The 13,561-nt window shown below is 48.2% G+C and overlaps 2 protein-coding genes across 2 annotated transcripts; one reads left to right on the top strand and one right to left on the bottom strand.

Annotated features, from left to right (window-relative positions):
- Positions 1-791: 791 nt before the first annotated feature.
- KD926_006686 (aldo/keto reductase family protein) lies at positions 792-1,876 on the top strand (the record flags this gene model as incomplete). Its single annotated transcript, XM_053099692.1, has 2 exons — positions 792-843; positions 933-1,876. 2 exons carry the CDS (start codon positions 792-794, stop codon positions 1,874-1,876), a joined length of 996 nt encoding a protein of 331 aa, XP_052956593.1.
- Positions 1,877-3,224: 1,348 nt separating this feature from the next.
- abcB (putative ABC multidrug transporter) lies at positions 3,225-8,568 on the bottom strand (the record flags this gene model as incomplete). The annotated part of the gene is made up of 15 exons (XM_053099691.1): positions 3,225-3,453; positions 3,512-3,886; positions 3,944-4,024; positions 4,081-4,699; positions 4,783-4,898; positions 4,953-5,024; positions 5,092-5,215; positions 5,279-5,620; positions 5,680-5,842; positions 5,903-6,687; positions 6,741-6,974; positions 7,099-7,378; positions 7,440-7,666; positions 7,725-8,262; positions 8,344-8,568. The coding sequence occupies 15 exons, from the start codon at positions 8,566-8,568 to the stop codon at positions 3,225-3,227; spliced, it is 4,410 nt and encodes a 1,469-aa protein (XP_052956592.1).
- Positions 8,569-13,561: the final 4,993 nt, after the last annotated feature.

Below are 13,561 nucleotides of genomic sequence, written 5' to 3'. Positions count from 1 at the left end.
GCTGCACCATAGGAGGATGGACGTGCTGATTCTTTGTCTTGTTCTATTTCCTGCATGATCCGTTGGGGCGTAATAATTTGCATTCAATTCCGGGATACATATCCTTTTGAACTCTCCTTGCATAACGTACTCAATAGTTCACGTAGGTGTACGGAATAGGCAGCCCGTCTCTCCAAAATGAACCCACTCCGTAAAGAATGGATCTTCTGGCAAAAAAGTGGATCTATAGGTTAACCATCTGGTCGTCAGACTTAACGGAGCGTATCGAATACGCCTCCCATTCCTTCTGTCCCTCGTAGCGAAATGACCGACTAGCTAGGTAGACAGAGAGGCTGGAACGTAGTTAGTACCGAGTATACCTAATTCCTGAATTTTTTCTGGGTCTCGATACTCACAGCCTTTGAGTGGAGAAGACGAAGATGAAGGCTACCAAGGAGATAGGGATCCGGTTAGCGGTTATCTCCGCCTAGACCGGGCTTAATTCCGTGTGTTGGGGACCGTTTCTATGGAGTTATGGATGTATGGATCTCGGTACGCAGATTGAGAGGTTTAGGTGGTTCTTTTTGGGGGGATGGGTTAAATAGCTGGTCTTTTCTCTCCTTCTATCTTTCTTTCTTGTGGTTTGAATTGGTATAATTAAAGCTATCGATCAATCTGGATTCTGAGTTCTGAGTTCTGAGTTTCAGGTTCTATTATATTGTGTTTACGCTTTTCACGGATCTTATTCCCATTCTCTCTCCACCGCTATCTCTATATCTTTCTTGTCTGAGACGAATTGCACTGCAGTGATAATGCCTTCGATCGTTGGAAAGGAAATCTCGTTGGACGGGTTGGGTCTTATGCGTGAGTTCATCTTATCCGTCCCTCTATACTATACCTTTTCTTTAATATATATCAGACCCTGGAATGCACAGATGACTGACATGTAATAGGACTCACCTGGCCCGGCTTCGTCACCCCCGAAGACCAAGCCCTGAAAACCCTCAAAACCGCCCTCACCGCCGGCGCAAATATCTGGAACGCGGCAGACTTCTACGGCACGCCGTCCTACAACTCGCTGCACCTCGTGAACCGCTATTTCAGCGTCTACCCGGAAGACGCGGACAAGGTGGTCTTGATGGTCAAGACGGGCATCAAGGATATGAGGACGGTGAGTATGGATTGCTCCCGCGAGGGACTGAGAGGGTTCTTGGATAATGCGCTGCGCGTGCTGGACGGGAAGAAGAGTATTGATGTGTTTGGGCCGGCGAGGATCGATCCGAACGTGCCGGTTGAGGAGAGCGTTAAGGCGTTGGAGGAGATGAGGACTGAGGGCTCCATTGGGGGCATTCAGTTGAGTGAGGTCCGCGCGGACACGATCCGGAGGGCGGCGAGCGTGGCGAAGATCGATATGGTCGAGGCGGAGGTTAATATTTGGTCGCAGGAGGTGTTTGAGAATGGGGTGGCCAAGACGTGCGCGGAGCTGGGGGTCGTTTTGGTGGCGCATACGCCGCTGGGGGCGGGCTTGTTGACGGGCACGGTGAAGAGTGCGGAGGATGTGCCGGGGGTGTATATCGAGCGGGGTTTCCCGCGGTTCCTGCCCGAGAATATTGCGAAGAATGTTCGGTCGGCGGAGGAGATTAAGAAATTGGCTCAGGAGAAGGGTTGCACTGCGGCGCAGCTGGCTTTGTCGTGGGTGAAATCGCACAATGGGAGACCTGGGATGCCGGTGATTGTGCCTGTGGTGGGAGCGCGGTCCGAGGAGAGGGTTTTGGAGAATGTGAAGACCCTGGACTTGAGCGATGATGATTTCAAGAAGATTGCTTCGATCCTGGAGGAGTTTCCGGTTGTGGGAAAGCGATTTCCGGATCACACGTTCAAACTTAATGAGTATTAGATAGTTCTGAGTAGTGGTTTAGCATCCTCTTCACTCAATATAATTAATGCACACTGAGAAATCTTGTTTCTCGGCTTTGAGCCACCTTTTCCAGACATTTGAACGTAGATGAATCTGCTCTTGTAGTTCAGCTAGCAGCCTCTGGTGTCCAGGTAATTGTCTCTGCTGTAAAGCCTGCATCCGTTCCAGGATAGACTGTCTCGTTGATTCTGAGATGACGCCTACTTCCTTGGCCACGTAGAGATGAAAAACTGGTGAGGCTACCTGTACGCTAGAAAGGTCGGAAGTGAGAATTCTGAGAATTGCTGTACGGAATCGAGCAGCGACACCTCTAGACTGAGCGAACTAGATGTAGTAGATCGATGAGCTCTATAATTGAGATCATATTGTCTGTAGAAGTTCTGAGCAGGAGGGTGCTTTGCTCGCGAACCATCTCAGCCAGCAAGATGAGGACCATTCGAATGTGTTATTCCAACCCTTCTTCGTTATGGTCCGTATAATGTAATGGATCTAGTAGAATGGTGGTGAGAGACTTTGATTTGCAGAAATGAAAGAAAGCAATTTGGGACAATCGAGAGTCAAGATTCAGTCGGAGTATGGGACCCACCTAGCAAAACACAGGAGTCGAGAATACTGATTGGCCACAGGTCACGTGACAAAAAGAAGAAGAAGGAAAAATGACAAGAACGAGGTTCGAACTCGTGCGGGTTTCCCCAGCAGGGATCAGTAACTGAGTTGTCACTTACTACTCCGGATATTAGTGACTGATGATCCGGATGTGGAAGGATGAAGGGGGTTATGACGCACAATCTGCCGCCTTAACCACTCGGCCACCTTGCCTTTCTAGTACGAAGATCGCCATATTACGTATTATAAAGACCATTTGAGTCGCAACTTTTTTGATATCCCTGGGACTCCAGTCCAGCCCTGCCATCAACGAACTTATGACAAGACCATGATGGAGTGGAAGTGAACAAGTCAAGCTGTCGAGCCTGCGGGAGTCGACGGAAGGCTGACAAACTGATGTCTGGTTTCTCAGGCCTGAATCGGGGCCCACAGAACCAACCCTGGTATTTGGTAGGGTCTTGCGTATTGGTTATGGGTGCATAATACTGTTCTTAGATGCAACTGAAGATCTGATATTAAAACATTATGTGCATGTGTCTAAAATAAATATACTTTCCGGCCTCCCGACCTTGGGAGGACTTTGCCCCAAGCCCTCGAATATAGCTGCACACAAAAGCAATCCAACCAAAAGCGATAGGGAATTAAACTAGATCCAAGAAAGCCGCAAGTATGAAAAGCAAAGGTAGAATTTATTTTGAGCGTACGGCGTGTCGTATACAACCTACTCCGACTCTTCCAGCACTGATTTCGCATACAGACTGCTGAATTGAGAGTCTGAAGCAAGGAGATTGTAAGGGTTTCCTGATTCGATTATACGGCCAGAATCAAGCACGAGGACTCTGTCATAGTCGAGAATAGTCTCAAGCTTATGGGCGACTGTGATGATGGTGTGATTGGCGAACTTTTCTCGGATGATTCGTTGCATTATCTCGTCGGTTCGAGTATCGACACTGAGCCGAGAATGATTAGTAAATGCATTATACCGAAGAGATCGCATATAGAACATACCTGCTGGTAGCCTCATCGAGAACAAGAATGTTGCCTGAGCGCAAAATTGCCCGAGCCAGGCAGAAGAGCTGCTTCTGTCCTTGGGATAGGAAGAGCTCATCAATGTCCGTATCAAGACCTCCTTTTTCTTGAATCTTTGTAGAGAGCTGGACGGTCTTGAGAGCTGCCATTATGTCATCATCAGAACAATGACCAGTTGGATCGATGTTCTCCCTGACACTCCCTTGGATCAACAATGGGCTTTGGGAGACGCCGTTTATGCGTGAGCGTATCTCTTGACGGGGTATCTGAGATATGTCGATCCCGTCAATCAGAATACTCCCAGACGTGAGATCAACCATGCGGAAGATGCTCATTATGAGGGAAGTTTTGCCACTATACGCAATGGGTTAGCTTCTCGCTGGGCTGAGATTGTGTGACGAGGTTACCGACCTGCCAGTTCGCCCGCAAATTGCAGCTTTTTCTCCTGCCTGTATGGCAAATGAAATGTTGTTGAGCACTGGCTCGGAAACCCTAGATGCAAGCTATTTGTCAGTAAGTTGCTTGGAAGGTTTCATAGAAATACATACCTATACTCTGCGGAAACATTCTCGAATGCAATTTCACCTCCCGAAGGCCATTCTGGTGGTACATCCCCTTTCTCATCGGGCTGATCCTCCGAAGCCACATTTTCACTGAATGACTTCACGCGCAGTATTGAGCCAATGTGAGTTTCAAGATTTGTCCAGAATGTGACCAGTAATTTGATGCTTTGGCTGAACAGGATGACGTTGAGCAGAGCGACTCCAACATAGCCTGCACCAATTGATCCTCTTAGTGTCACGACTAGAACAATCAGGATAACCGCAATCCCAGCAACGACCATATCTAGCGTCAATGTAAGCCACCTTTGGATGGCATAGAGGAAATAGAAGGGCCTCTGAGAGTAGTCAAGCAGCCGATGGTTCTTATCTTGCAATGCTTGTTGCCATCCAAAAGCCCTCACAGTGGTTAGACCCCCAAGACAATCGGTGAAGTGAGCGTAGAGAGGCGCCTTTGCCTCGAGATCCAAGAATCGCAACTGCCGCGAGGTGCGAAGGTAAACTTTCTGTATGCTGTAGATTGTGAAAATGACCAGCGGGAATGAAATGGCCGCATATTTAGAGGCAATTCCCATGAAAACCATCTGACACAGGCAAAGGACAAAAGCTGGCAATATCGAGTAAGTTCATGAAAAATCAAAGATGGCATAAAATAGGCATTTTACAGAAAGATGATCGGCAAATACTTACTAACGAATGTGTTTATGGCGGCAACCGGAAGCTCCATATCTATAAGTTGGAGGTCCTGGCTAAATCTGTTGAGAATAGCTCCGGTGTCCGTACTTGAAAAGAATAGCATAGGCGCGCTTCGAAATCATCAGTAATTCTCATTAGATGGTTCAGTCTTGTAAGTTACTCACCTGAGCACTTTACTCAAGAGCTGACTGTGAAACTTTTCGCCTGACTTTGGTACCATGTTGATAATCATCTGCCTAAAAGTCGGACGTTCAATTAGTACTGAGTAAGGCCATCAGCTTCAATGACCCATTATATACTGACCGACAACCGACTATGAGAGATATCATGCCGACGGCACAGAGCATTGCATATATTCCAATGTAGTATCCTGTTTGCGCGCCGGGATGTGTCTCATTCGACCGAGCCCACCATTTTACCCAAATGCCTTTAATTGAAGTCAGACATCTTGGCTATCACGTAAACTGAGTGAGATAAAGTCGATACTTACTTGGGAAGGATATACAAAACACGAATCCCGTCATGGCTACAATGAAAACCGTCGTCGGTAGCCAGCCGATAGAGCGAACATAATAGAGGTAGATTGAAACATCACCCCCGCTTCCGAATTTATCGATGACAAATTCCATGTCTTTGTCGTTCGGATAAACTGGTGCCTTTGAGATTTCCGGTTCGGGGAGGCTTTTTGCCTTGAAATCCCAGTCAGGTGCCCCTAATGCAAAGCTGGAGACGTATCCTCCGGCGGAGTCAAGTGCTTTGAAGCTTCCTTGCTCTGTGATTCGGCCTTCAAGATCAAGCACCACGATGTGGTCAGCGTAAGGAATCCGTTTTACTGTAGATACTATTAGCTCGAGACCTCTAAACACAAATAGCACCCAGATCAAAACTGACCAGAGGAAGAAGCAAATATAACCGTGGAGCCGATCGAGCGGAGCAAGCCATGAGTACCAATTAGCTCGTGGAAGATGTGATTCTCAGTTGCTGCGTCCAAGCTGCTTAGAACGTCATCAAGAATAACAATATCTTTCCTGGCGTAGACTGCTCTTGCGAGTGCCTGGAAAGTCACTGCTATTAGCCGAAGCACAATACTTGTAAATCAAAAGGTGATACACACAATGCGCTGACTTTGCCCACCACTCAGGGCGACACCTTTGCTACCAATCACTGTCTGATCTCCTCGTGGGAGCTGCCGGAAATCTTCGACGAGGGCGCATGCAGCTATCACGGATTTGTACCACTTTTCATCATAGCATGACATTGCTACAATGCTGTCCTTGATAGTCGCGTTCATGTGCCAGGGGACCTGATCACAATATGCGACACTCTGGGACGATAGGGCAAGGCTTCCGCTGAGACATGGAGTCTCTCCAAGGATAGCTTTGAGCAGCGTTGATTTTCCACAGCCAGATGGCCCAACAATGACAGAAAATGATTCCCGAGGAATGGTGATAGTTAAATCCTTGAGGAGAGGATCTTTCTCCATCTCCCATCCAAAGCTTGCTCTCTGAATTGTGATCATCTCATGTCGCAACGCCACAGACACGCCCTTGAGAGACTGTGATGAGCTCGACCCATTTGTGGAACATTCTGAATACCCAACCAGCCCTAAACCTTTCGACTCATGAAGAACGTCGACCGGCTGTGGCGTTAGTCCGCATCTGGAATCCACATGGCTTTTCATTTGAAGGAATTCTTGAATTCTCCTGAAAGACCCGACCGAGCCGACGAATGTCATCAGCGCCATTACAAGAGATAATAGCGGATCTGAGAGGAGAGCGAAAAGCGATAGGGAAGTGTATGCATTCGAAGTGCTGAGAGCTGCATCATTCCCCCTGCTATGCGATATGCCGACAAACGCGCCAAATGTAAAGATCGGCCCAAAGATGCGTGTCATCCAAGCTGTATAACTTGGTTAGTTTGCTTGATATCAATATTAAGTGCTGTGGTCTCACCAAATCCCAGATTCAAGACTAAGATTCGTCGGAAACTTTTGGATATTTTTAGCTCCTCCAGACGCAAGCCATGAACATGAGTCATGAAGAAGTGGCTGAGTCCAAGTAGCTTTATTCCTTTCATCGAAGCAAGCATCGACCCTGTTGAGGAGATACGTCTCTCGATAGCCTCAAGCCACATGGCTTGCCTCGAGACAACAAGCGAAAGTGAGATTAAAGATCCGACGAGCGCCACTGAGTGAAGGAAGTTTTGTTAGAATAATGAGAAAATGGTAGGAGAGAGGAGGATACTGAAGGGGAGGTCAATGCGAAGAAAGACCAAGGATACCCCCGACACTGGGATAAGATTCAAGCTTACCAAGTGAGACCGCGACCGGCACAACGCAGGAAACTCCTAACTCCCGCTCAAGGAGAAAGATTGCCAAAGCTATCTCTAGAGTATTCCCCCAGATATCGTGTATTGTTTGCCAGCCCTGCACGATTCTCTCGATGTCCGCACTCATCAACGTGAGAGATGCCGCCGGATCGGCATCCTTCACGCTCAGAGTACCTGCTTTCTTATAGACCATGGAGACAACCCCTCCTCTCACCATTGTAATGACACGGTACGTCAGATGTTGGTATTGTCCCATGGATACCTAGATCTCTAGTCAGACAAAGCTCGTCGCACGATAAAAAGGAAATGCCTGGGGCACCCACCGCCATTCCCGTGTACACGAGGATGTAGGCACCAATCAACCCGTATCCGGCATTGGTAGTTTTACTCGTATCTGGTTCTGCGGTGAAGGAGAGCGATCGGTGCAACAGTAGAGGTTGACAAACGTTTAGCGCGACGAGACAAGCTCGTGGAACTATGGCTGCGAGCAGTTGCCACGAGAATGTTCTGAAGATTGTGAAAAGGAATGCATTGTCCCCTGGGTTTTCCACTGAGTCATGTAAGCTTGGGTGTCGATGGCAGAAACTTTGTATCTCTGGGCCAGTTACCTTGGTTCCAATTGACTTCCAGGGCATTCTGGAGTCTTTGCGAGCCCAGAGTTTTATCGAGGGCAAAAAGATCTTCCACGGCGAGCTGCTTGAAAAAGCCCTGCCTGAATAAAGGATTCAACCACAGGAAGAAAGCGCGATTCAAGAAGCCAGCAGTGGCTTCTGGTGGATAGTCTCTGTAGTCCTCCTTGAGAAGGCGTCGTTTCTCCAGTGCCTCAAGGAGCAGGAGAAGAAGTTTGACCCCAGTAGCCAGAGAAGTAACTATAGCGATCGTTCTTCCGGATCCCCCGATACTTCGAAGCCATAATGTTCGTGTCTTCGCGATATCAAATAGAAGCGTGGTGAAAAGATAGACGTTGAGAAGAAAAGAGGGTCTAGCGGAGCGATTGTGTTCGGAGTAGGAGAGGATGCCCAAGAAGATCACCCCCACCGCGGTCACGGTATTCGTCGCAATGGAGGCGCGCGTCCGTACCGCCGAAGAGAGAGACCATAGTGCAACAAGCGCAAAATAAATTGCCCCTAGGATAACCCATGTGATCTTTGAAAGTAACAGTCAGGGTCAGCAGGGCGTCAGAAGTTGAGGATCAATGCCATTGTTCGAACAGGGAATTGCACATACAGTTTTGATCCATAGAGCCCACGAGCCCGTTACTTTGCGCGGCTTCCGAGATAAAAACCACAGGCGAAATGGGGCTACTATCAACAGCATGCCCAGAGGAAGCACTCCTAAGATGACCTCCTCGAAGAGCAAAGGAAAATCAAAATTCCCCCGACAGCCAAGCACAGGGACGCGAAGAGAATCGTCCGCTTGCTGGCATGGCAGAGACAGTAGACGCGCCTCCATGGTTGCTGTACTATGAGCTCTATCTACAAGCGAATGAATACTATGGGCAGATTAAAATGTTATAGTGACTGGACTGTTCATTCTGATTTCCGCCCAAGTTCGATTGAAGAGAAGGGCTAGACTGCAAAAGATCTGCCGATTTGCCTTTGATTTTCCTGCTCGTGGATGGGCTCATGATATACTCCGAAGTCAGTCTGAGATACCTGGTGACCGAATGAAAATTTCGCTCAGGTTTCTCATTTGTACTATTTTAGACGATTCTTCATACCCTGTTGTTTGGTAGGATGTGACTTTCCTTGTTCAAAATCTTACATATTTTTTTTATTTTTTATTTTTTTTATGTAATTCTATTTTTTGTTGATATACTTTTTTGGGACCAAACATGTCCCTCATGTTTGGCACCAGCTGATTACTCAAGGCGTATCTCGTATACTCGCATTGATCAAGGCACATTCCAACCGACATACGCCGTATGTAAGTCTTGCCCCAAGATCTCCTCCTGCCTGATTTGGAGCCCCAACCCCGGGAAAGAGTATAGGGTGTCGCCACGATATACATATTACCGACGATCCCTAGGGAGTACATGAGCAAGAGTTCGGCTACAGCGTGTGATGATTTGACTTGTTCCGGAACTACTGCGCTACTGCGTATTGTTGAAGGTAGCCAACTAGGTCGGGTAAATCTCCGGTTTGTTATTTAGGGCGAGACTTGGATGAGCGCCAGGATCAGAAATCTCCTCGCAGATATCGAGAGAGGCGACAGCGGAATTGCTCCCTCAACACGAAGAAGACAGCTGTGTCACCTTGCGAGCAAATCAGCTGCCCGAGAGTCGAATCCATCGTGGACACTCCACTGTAGCTAGCCTCGCTCAGCGCCTTGTAACGGCGGGTTTTCCTTTGACTATGAATAAAATGGACCTCTCATTCGAGTAGGAACCGCCTCCATTCTCCACTTCCACGAACCGTTTCAAAAGTACGGAGTATGGAGCACACTCAGCATGAACTGGCCCGACGCTTACGCATCCAAGAGACTAAATGACTAATGATGGCGTAAAAACCTACACCGTATACGCGCCTTGTTTGCATTCCCGGCTTGCACAAATACTGTGGTCTAGTCGTGTCTCATACATGCTGACTCCGTTAGCTTGGACCTACTCGTGGGTGCGCGAGGAAATCTCAGATCGCGATAATCCTTTCCAAGGGATCATGGAAGAGCGACGAAGATTGTAAGCGGGGACGGGGATGAAACGGGACTCCGAAAAAAGCAAGAACATCAAGTGTCAAGAAGACCGGAACTGACATCAGACAGCTCAGTTCTATTCCAAATAATATTTCCGGCTGGCACCCGCCAATTCGTCCCTAATTCCCGTGACAGCTCGACCCGGATATTCATCCCTATCCCAATTGTGGACCGATTTCCCAATTGGGCCACGAGGGTGTCTAAGGTTGGTGCCACATCAGCCGCAAAAAGGATAGCCAAGAAGGATTCTCAGCCAGGGCCAGGACATTCTCTCAGAAATAGATCTCTGCGGGAGTGCGGGATGCAGATTCACTACCCAATCCCCCTTGGTGGCGAAAAGCCATCTCCGTCCCTCCACGAATGAAAAGACGGTGGCATGCGGAAGATAATAGGGGATGCGCAGTCATGATGTCCCCACCCCAATTGATCATTGGGCCAAGCCCGTTAGGACTTGGGGATGTTGGTGAAGTACCCCCGTTGCAAGTCCGGAGGGTACTGTCGGGGTCCAACTCGAACGGGGGTTAGAGGTGAACGGTACAGGCATGGCTAAAACTAGCGAGTGGCAGTGGATAGGTAGGGCCTAGCCGAATTCTTAACCACTTTTTGACTAGTAGTTAGTTAACAGTGTCTTCCGACTTCCAGGTAGAATTCTAAGCCAGCAGGGACCCGCAGGGTAAGACTCAACAGTACTGAGCAGTGAGCACATCGTAGATATTAGGCAACGTGTCTACGGAGTGTTCGTACTCCGTAGGTACCTACCTACCTTAGTTGGGGGATAAATGGAAATGATTGTCCTCAAGGTGACCGATTAACTTAGAACGGCAGTAGACCAAGATCCCGTCCATCAGATCCCGATATCACGAGTGCGCCTAGGGGAAGACTAGCGAGCTTTCTGTAACGATTAGTGATACTATTAGTCCAAGAATTCGCGTTAGTGAAGCAAATAACGACACTAAATCGTGGTGGATGGCGAACATGGGTGAGCTAGGGGATTCCTGAATCCTGCGTAGATGCGCTAGATGATCTGGGTGGGGGAAAGCCTTGGTTGACGGCGACGGTCCTTCCGTCCCACTACTGGTCCGGATGACAGCACCTGCCCGGAAGATCATAGGTGGATGATGCTGCCGCCCCTGGTCTCATTGGTGGAGAAGGGGGGTCAGTGGCTGCCCGAGCTATACCAAAGCAGGCTAGTGCAATTAAAACAGGGCCGGGACGCGCCACTCTTCCAGGTTTAGTTGTTTACTCCCGTAGCAGGGTAATTGGACCGGGCAAGTCCACTCGACTTCGTACCTCTTGGACAGGCCAGGCCACGAGCCCAGCACTCAGGTGTGGGCCTCACAGACGCAGGGTGAAAATTTTTTCCTTTCTCATGTTTTATATTTCCTTTTTTTTGGAATCTCCAGTTTCCGTTTTCTATCGTCTCGCTGCGGCCTGACAGTTGGCATTCAGCTCCGATCTGATGACGGTGCGCAACGTGACATCGAGGAGCAGATCAATTGTCATCGTTACGATCTGGCTTGGATCGGTGCCCTGTTTTGGCTTTTGACTTTCTGTCTTCCCTTTGGCTTTCTCGGTTCTGCCCCTTTATTCTCCGAAAACTTTGAAGATCATTAGAGATCCGGCGCGGGAGTCAAGAGCCGAGTGGGGCGCAATTTACTGTATCCCACTGGCAAACGGTAGAGCTATATTGGTTCGATGGAGGAAATCGCTACGAACTTTGAGCGTGAAGAGCAAATAGAAATCGACGAGTAAATGAAAGGAAAGTCGGAAATTGCTCGATCATGCAGACCATTCGCTAGCGGTTATAACCGAGCGGTTTTCCTCTAGTGGCACACCCCCTTGCAGCCCTTGCATTTAATTAATTTACATATGGCCGGTTGACTTTCGAAATTGATGCTTGTCTAGGCCAGTTGCATCCCATCCCAGACATACTACGTACATATGTATGTACAGTACATACGGTGTACGGAGTATGTGACCTCTCGATAAAACAGCTGCGGTTAAATTGGATAGAGAGAAAAATTTAAAGAAAAAGAAAAAGAACAGACATACGATGTACATGGAAATATTATAGACGAGAAAATTTTCCGACCACATTCTCGGGTAGTCGGCTGTAACTGTCCATATCAGAATCAGAATCCTATAATCATCGGATCAAGGGATGAAAAAATCCCCCCGGGTTAGGGCCGAGAACTCCGCCCCTGTCTATATACGGTGTACTCCGTATATGCACGTCGGTGGGCTCCAAGAAAAAAAAATCTCCTCATTCCGGAATACAGCGTCTTACTTCTCAACAAAGCTTTCCATGTTTACTCTGTATCAATTGTAAATAATCACTCGGTTTACTTGGCTTCATGAAGATATATACCGCGTAATGCCGTGTACTGTGTAAATATACTACACGGTTTGGGGTAAGATGATGGATTTATTTGTTTACTTATTATTGTGTTTGTTATTAGTTTGTCTATTTTTGATATTAAACATTATCTGTTTATAGAGAGCTGCATAATTTGACTAGCAAGGGGAGGAGGCATAGAAGCCAGCCAGCTCTTCGATAAACACCGGTGGCGTCGCTGCAGAAAAGAGAGTGCATATGCCATGAATGGATCGTTTCCCTCCCTCATGCTCTTTATTCAACGCTTTGATTCCGTCGACTTACCGCCGAATGTAGGTAGGTATAGTACCTGCATGGAAATGTATTGGTATCGACCTTCAATTGAAGATAAACAAACTCACAAGGCTCATATAGTCGGCCATTTCAAATGCGCCATCCCAGTAGAAAATGGCGATACTTTCTCGTATACGCCGATAGTATGCCGATAGTGTGTCATGAATTCCGCGCGCCCAAGCCTTTCACTCGTTAGCACTCGGCCACTAGGTTTGCTCGGAGATAGTGGAGGCACTAAGACTCCGTCGACTAGCCGACACATCCCGGATCTACCATCGTAGCATACCCAGTCTAGCCCCAATAACGGATCATCCTCAGATTCTGTAATCTGTACAATAGTTCTGGCCTGGTTATCCAGGTTTCTACTCCAGTCGGTCACCGCAATGGATCCGTGGATGGCGCTGAGACCCGTGCAATTTACGATACCTGACTAGGTAGTTACTGTAGGTACATGAAAGTAGGTAAGGTGCCTTAGGTACGAGGCTATTTCCCAGACCCCGTGATCGTCCAATCACAGATTTTCCCCCCATCGCTTGGCCCCTTTCGGCTTCCCTGATTTGACTCCTCAAGTACAACAACCTCTTCATCCGGAACCTTGATTGTCAATGAACCCTGCCACGGACTCGGGGTCTCAAGGGGAAATGCAGCTCATCATTTGGGTCGATTCTCACATCAAACTTTCTCTCACTTGGGTGAATCCTCCGTTCGTCAGCAGCTGGCAGTGTCCCCATCACGCAGCCTGGCGTGGACCCAGAACATCCACCTGTCGTAGCGTGACAGGACCCCATGAGTCGCTAAATATTACGTAGGATCATGTTGGGTTCGAGACCCAGCTCGAACGGCCCAGGATTGTATCCGGAAAAAATAATGCATGCAGGGTTGTCCCCTGATGCCTTCCGCTTTCTCGCTTTCTGACTGCTTGTGTTTCGATTATTTTGGGCCTGGCCTTGGACATGCTCCACTCTAAGGCATCCCAACTCCCCAGGCTCCAAGCCATTCGCACATGGGTTCTCATCCCCCACGGCTAGCAGTGCCTACGCACTCGAACTACTTCTTTTTGCCCCCCTTTGGCTTCAACAAGTCGGC

The sequence above is a fragment of the Aspergillus affinis genome (assembly GCF_023601865.1).
Source record: "Aspergillus affinis strain CMG 70 chromosome Unknown NODE_36_length_285616_cov_85_140891, whole genome shotgun sequence".
Lineage (NCBI taxonomy): Eukaryota > Fungi > Ascomycota > Eurotiomycetes > Eurotiales > Aspergillaceae > Aspergillus > Aspergillus affinis.
Note: the sequence above shows the minus strand (reverse complement) of the source record. Positions and strands in the feature narration are given on the sequence as shown.